Source organism: Buceros rhinoceros, unplaced genomic scaffold (genome assembly GCF_000710305.1).
Source record: "Buceros rhinoceros silvestris isolate BGI_N320 unplaced genomic scaffold, ASM71030v1 scaffold12051, whole genome shotgun sequence".
NCBI lineage: Eukaryota > Metazoa > Chordata > Aves > Bucerotiformes > Bucerotidae > Buceros > Buceros rhinoceros.
In genome coordinates, this window is record NW_010392581.1 from 37,049 (window position 1) to 44,250 (window position 7,202).

Below are 7,202 nucleotides of genomic sequence, written 5' to 3' on the forward strand. Positions count from 1 at the left end.
GTCCGATGATGAGGCACATAAAAGGGACCTAGCTCCCTCTTTCTGAGCCGTGTTAACTCTGCAGGGTAAAGCGGAATCCAAAGCAGCAGGAGATATTTTTATTAGCGAAGTTAGTGGAAATGTCTCAGAAATATTGAACAGATGTGCTGGATAAAACTGTGGTCACTTTTGCAATAATTTTTTTAAGGTCAGAAACACACCTTTTTTACTATGTGAAACGTGGCTGACAAATGTGGTTTTTTAAAATTAATTCATATAATTTTGAAACTGGCCTGATCCTGTTTTGGTTGTGTCTTTGAATCGAACTCTGGGTCCTTTATATATTTTATATTAAATATCACTGCTCATTGAATGTTAATTACAGTTAACCACACGGGACAAATTCTATCTTTGCATAACGTAAGTGGAAAAGTCATGATTTGCCAGATTTCATTCCGATTTTTAAAACGACGACAACAAAATGGGCATAGTTAATCAGGGATCTGATAAAAATACAGCTCTTAATAATACTAGAAAATAAAATATGTAAAGCTGAGCAATAAAAGTGTCCGAATTATCAGCTAATTAAGGAGGTCCAGACTGTGGCTGACACTGCATGGAAGACCATGAGACATCCCATGCTGTAAGTCCCTGTTGCAGAGACAGAGAGGTCCAGTTCTCATGTTCACTGCATAGGGAACGGTTCTTGAGCTGTCCTCAATGTGGCACAAATTGCTTTAGGACTGAGCAAAAGTTGTAGAGAAGATCATTTAGAACCACAGCAACGATGCCAGCAAGGTTGAGATGCAGTGTTGCCAGCCTCTAGGTATTTCTTGTTTGAATGGCATCACCCTAGCTGGAAGCCACATGACTAATGAGAGAAACAGCCCTGAATCACGTTTGCTGATGGGAAAAGTGCCACCTGGTTGCCTGACCTATTTTCCCATGCAAATCGTAATTAAGGTTGCTTCTAGAGTACCACCTCACCTCTTTTCTGATCCCCTTCCCAGCAGCCAGCTTACTCAGCTACGATTGCTTGAGCACAGAGATGAGCTCAAGATCCAAACCTCAGGGAACGTCTGCTTTTGCTGTGGTTTTTGTCTGGTTTTGGATTTGGGGTTGGGGTCTCCCTGCCCCCTTCCTCTCTCTCATTGTACCAGCTGTCTTGGTTTGGACAAAGAGGGAAATGGTCACCCCGGCGTAGGATGTGATGGTGAAGGCAGTGCTAATCATAGCTGATAAAGGTGCTGAACTGATGTAGGAGCAGGAGGACAGGTTGCACTGGTACAAGCAGTACTGCCAGCTTCAGGAATAGGATTGATCGGAAAGCTGAGAAGTAAAATTAATTGCTAGGGAAAGGAGAAAGGGCTAACCCCTCCTTTCTGACAAGCACTGAGAAAATGACCTACATTGGCAGCGGCACACATGCGCACAGACCTGAGGGGAGCACGGAATGCCATAGTCAGCCCCCAAAACACATTCGCTTTTCCAAAAGGAAATTATTTTTCTTCTTTTTTCAAAGGGTGCAGAGAACTAACAGTATTAATGTGGTGAGAGAAGAAACAACATCAAATTCTGGGTGTTTCAAGGGAGCAGTGAAAGAAAGAGTTGAGTATCCAAGATTGTTTTGACTAGACCTTGCAGTATATGCTGATTTGCTATTAGGCGAAGTAACGGGGTAGCAACTGTAGCTATAGCTTCTGGCTAAGAGAGACCTCAGCCTCCCACCAGCACCCCTCTTCTGCTGCTGCTGTCTTCTCCTGTTTGCACAGAAGGATACGCCTGAAAATCACTAGGGTGCTATCTGGTTTTGGTGGGAGTGTTGGGGTTTGCTTGCTTTTTTTTTTTTTTTGGCATAGTGGAATAGGTGAAATCTGAGGATGCTGAAAGGAAAGACTGTGGGGAGAACTGTTGAAAGAGTGACAGGGAGAGTCACTTGCTTTCTTTTTTTTTTTTTTTTGGCATAGTGGAATAGGTGAAATCTGAGGATGCTGAAAGGAAAGACTGTGGGGAGAACTGTTGAAAGAGTGACAGGGAGAGTCACTTCGGAAAGGGAAGGAGATTTTCATGTGAAGAAGAATAAAGAATAAAAATGAGGAAGAAAAGAGCAGTGTTTGAAGGCAGATGGAAAATGAACGGCATAGGTGCCTCTTGCTTTACTTTAGGAAAGGCTGGGAGAAAGGAATGTGATTAGGGATTTCCCAGAAGCTGCAGTGAGGTAAGAGAAAAGTCTCATGAGGAATGCCCTGTCCTAAACCTCACAGGTGAAGATTACTCTGGAAGAAGAACATGGAACTCGTTGGAACGCACAGACAAGCACCTCCCTTGTGTGGCTGGATCTCTCTAAGCAACGGGCCCTTTTTCAAGAAAACACTGCAGGTCCTTTGAAATAAGACTTCGTACAGGTGTGTAATGATATTTCCAAAACTGTGGAAATTTCTCAAAGAACTGGATATTTCAGCATACAGGTCAAAGGTTTTTTTATTACTATGCTATGTTCTCTGATAAACAAGAATGTTTGGTAATTTTTTTTTTTTTTTGTGCAGGGGAGGCAGTTTGTGCTTTTAAGTAGCATTAAATTGTGTAATCTTCACATGGTGTGTGACCTTCAGAAGCTTGTCAGGAAAATTCCTGTGGCCCTGGGACGTATTTAGGAGATCTTTCCAAGGGGAATGGCTTCCACAAAGGAGAAGATGCTATATTCTCTGCAGGCACCACCCCCAGTGTACTTCTGGCTTAATGGCTGAAGTTCCTTGGAGAGTTCAAGACTTGGGTTTCATCCTATTCCTGAAGAGTACGAGTGAGAAAATTTTACTCAAGTCTCCAGCGGTCTAGGTAAGTGTCATGGTTACACAGCATGCAAGGGTTGATGTCTTATTTTGCTGATTTTGTAGAACAATTCAGAGCATCTAAATTGGGAAGTGAAATAACTGCAGAAGCACGGGACTCTGACTGGTCTGTTAGGAACGCATCTGCTGACTAGTCCACCTCCTGACCAACGCACAGGGAACCCAGACTCATCTGAGTAGGCGCCCTGAGTTTGCTGGCTTTGGGTTGAATACAGTCCTAAAAAAACCCCTTTGTGAATCTGATACGAATAGAGTGTGCCATCTTGAAATGCTATATATAATAAAATATAATGAATAATTAAGTATTATTGCTTTGTTTATTCTCAAATGTTTTCTTAAGCTAATATTATTCTCTGAATTCACAAATATTTTCAGGACCAAAGATATGCACTTTATATAAATAAACCATGTGAGAAAGTAAATCAAATTAAAAAAAGAAATGGAGCCTTGTTTTTTCCTGCTTGCATATTGCTAGCTTGAACAAGAGCCTTCCTCCTTCCTGCCTTTCACTGACATTCTCCTTTTCGCGATCAGTTTCTAAGATCAGGGACAGATTCTGGAACAGTGAGTGGCTTCTGCTCGTCCAGTTACCTCCCGCTTTGCTCCCAAGGTGCCATTATGTGGTAAAGCACCACTCAGCGTATGGACAAAAGATGTCAGGACATGTAGAATTGAATATAAAACTTGAACAGGAACAGTTTGAAAAGATTTCTCTGTCTCCTCCAACCCAATTACTTCCAAAGACCTTCTAAAGAAAACACTAAGATTCGCACTTCATTTAAGGGCATGCAGCTTTTATACCTTTTTATTCCAGAGAAGCCAACCTATTTTGCCATCTGATCTCTCACTCTCCAGACACATTTTATGCAGTCTAAATAATAGCTGCTTAATTCGGTGTGTACTGCAATTTTAAACTGCTGTGGCTCAGGCTGTTTTCAGACACAACCAGCTTGTGCTCCCCTCAGTGCAGATGGACTGTGCATGCATACGTACTCACACAGAGTTTCTACTTCTGTTCCTTTTTGCTGCTTTCAGTAAAGGTTCTGCAGGCTAAAGGTATGTCTTTCCTTTTTGCAAATGGGAATACTTATTGCTGTGTTTGTCACTGGCAAAAAGTGAAAGGGAAAAATTAGAACTGAGTCTTTGGGATAAATGAGCACACTCTTGGATTCACGGACCTGATTACCACTATCGATGCGGACAGCCTTATTTGTGAGAGTAAATCAACGTGAAGAGGGTTCTTTCACATGGGAGGGGTTTTAGGGACTTCATGAGTTCCTGCAAGCTATGGATTCATAACCTGGTTTTGAGAACAGGAAGCAGCGACCATTCTGTCTTTTATGTAGAACAGGGTACAAAACAACCTCTGGCTGCAGATATTGGGGCTGGGAGAGCACACTAACATTCTGGATAAAGCTAAGAATTAGGAAGTTATACAAATAAATCAGGTTCTAATTCTGATCTCACCCTCTGAAGTAAATTAAAGAGTTATTTCATCAGAACTGACCAATGCAGAAACTGATGTTTCAGTCTTTTTTACTGCAAACAGACTTAATTTACCCCTCCTCCTCAGCAGCATTCTGTCAGTAATATCCAACCTCTATTTACAAGAAGATTGGGCAATTAAAATTCATATGAGTCATCATGACTCTGTTTATCCAGTACTTGCACATGTATAATTTTAAGAGTCACAAGAAGCATCTTACTTTGGGTATTCCATAAGTGATCAATGTATCGATGTTCATGCTTAGCTCAGGTGACGGTATTGGGCATGTGCAACTAACGTACAACTGCACAGTTTTCCTTCTTAGTGTGATAGCACTCTATGATGATGGCTTCTGTAGCTAGTTAGAAGTATATAAAGATAGTATTATAACATAAGCAGCAGGTCTCCAAAGCATCCTACAGTTAGGTGTAAACATTCATAATTAGGTACATTTGGAATTACCAAACCTTTATTAAACAGGCATTGGTCACCACTTGCTTTGGATCTACTATGTCCACCAAAGGCTCCTTCATGGCAACATCCCTAATACAGGTCATGTCAAAGCCGTACACATTCTCCCACCCTGTCAATGCAAATGGATGTGTCAAAGATTAGCAGTAATAATAAAAATATTTTTTGTTTCTCAAAGCATCTTTCATTTGAAAGACCTTCTACTACCCTCTAACTTTCAGCTCTCCTCTTTAGCTCCTTGCTCCCTGCCCCAGTTGTCTATGTCATCATCGCTGTAATATAATGTAGTTGTGGCAAAATAACCCTTCAATGTCTGCCTTTGAACAAGTGGTCTTTGCTTTACGGTGTCTCCAAAACCGTGTATAGGAGACTTCTTGATGATTTTTGTTGCTATAGGTATTTGGGAGTATTGCCCCAAATCACATAATACGTCAGGCTGAGACTTGGGAATAGCTGCTAAGGTTATTCTATCCTTTCCTATCCGTTCCGGTTAGCATTTTCTTTTTTTATAGACTGATATTCAATCAGCAGTTTGCATGCTCTTTTAATTGTTTAAGTAGTCTTAGTTTCAGCCAGTGAATTACTGACAAGGAGTGTTTCAATATTTGGGGCATCTGAGTTTTAATCTGCATGTACTTTTTGACAAAAAAGCAAAATGTCCACTTTCTAAAGATTTAAAGCCATGCTGATCTTATATATTCAAACTGTCCTTCCAATTCCTCCAATAAATGCTTATCTTGCTGAGGTATTTGGTTTGTTTTTTTTTTTCTTGAACAAAGTGAAAACACTGAAACACTGAAAAGTACACTGGCTTTGCTTTTAAGATCATTTAACAAAATGAAAACAGTAACTTCCAAAAAGTGAAATCTTAGTCGTATGAATCATATGAGTCAAGTTTCATTCAATGCTCCATCTGAAAGTCTAAACTGAATACTGAATACAACCAATTTTTTAAAAATTGTTTGAACACAAGCAAAGTAAAATGCTAAACAGCAATAATGAGCATGTTTGAAATGCCCTGTTTTTTTCACAGCATAACATTTGAGCTACTGGTTCCCAGAGGACTATGACTAAAAATGTAGTATGAGCAAAAAATCTGCGTATTTCTAAACAGGAACAAATCTGGGTGTGCTCTTTGATATGTAAGCTCTTTATCAGGCTGTGAGTTTCCCAGTATTTCAGGGGAGACGGTGATCAAAACATGAATTTCAGACATCGCGAGCAGGTGGGAACTTCAGATTGTATTTATCGAAGCCATATGTTTTTACGTGGTTACTGAGAAAAGATTAACCAGGAAACCCTGAAGGAACAATTTATTAACAGAGTTGTTGGGGCCTCCCCCACTTGATGTACTTCAGCCTACGTGGGACGCCTTTCAAATATATGCCATGGTCTGTATTAGATAGAGACTCGTTGCAGAGGTTAAAAGATAAAAATATATGTTTTACATTTTGCAGGAAATCAGAGTAATTGACTATAGTAATACTCTGTGGCATTAATAAAGGTTCGAGAAATCAGAAGCCGGATTTTTTTTAGAAACCTCATACTGCGTTACTTCTTAATCCATATGATGGTTCTTGAGTGCCCTTTGAAATGTTCAGCCCTGCATCTCATATGAAAGCAAGACTATCCATCTTAAGAGAGAAAACATAAAGATGAAAAATTGAAATGTAAGAAGACACCATCAAGGACTTATAAACTGAAAAGAGGGACAAGATGGTGGTGCCGATAGGCAGTGAGATGGAAATAACTGAAGAAGACACAGAGGTATAAAAAGTGAAAGGGGGAAGGGAAATCGGAGAGGAAAGCAGAAAATAAAGTGTCTTAAAGGGAAACATTTTAGAAGAGAAAAAGAATCCAGAACATTTTTTTTTTTTAAATGATGAAAAAATAAACGAGTTGAAGACAGGTGTATTATCTGTGAGAAAAGAAAAATGCTCAGGGCCTAGAAAGGAAGGCATTCAAAAGCAAGGTGAAAGGAGGCACGGGGGATTTTTTGAGGCTGAAATGGCTTTGATTCCTTTACAGAATAGATGCCTCATTCACCCTTTTGCATCTGTAAATTTTGCAAGGAATTTAGATGTCAAGGTCATCATGTAACTTGGAGGAAAAATCTAGGCTGTGCTTGAGGAGTAGACATAATTCTCCCTGGCACCCGCACGGACTTCTTGTCACTGCCCCACTGCACTGGGCTTGTTTTTGACCCAAAACGGCAGTTCTGATCCATCGGCAGTTCTGGATATTGGCACTGAACTTCCTTTGGCACCAGACTTCCTTTTCCAAGAGGCGCTGAGAGACAAGGAATGAGGATTAGGCATTTTCACTTAAAGGTTGACTGAAACCACAGATTTTACCCAAGCATTTGCACGTATCCTTAATTAATAAAACTGCTTAGGAATTTTGTGATTTTTCTTTCC

The 7,202-nt window shown here is 40.2% G+C and overlaps 1 protein-coding gene across 1 annotated transcript in view; it reads right to left on the minus strand.

The window, feature by feature from the left end:
* Positions 1-7,202, minus strand: part of LOC104500828 (protein arginine N-methyltransferase 8) — a 31,146-nt gene that overhangs the window by 9,546 nt on the left and 14,398 nt on the right. The window contains exon 6 of the mRNA XM_010144547.1: positions 4,782-4,897. Within this exon, the coding sequence (XP_010142849.1) occupies positions 4,782-4,897 (116 nt within the window). The remainder of the gene's footprint in view (positions 1-4,781; positions 4,898-7,202) is intronic.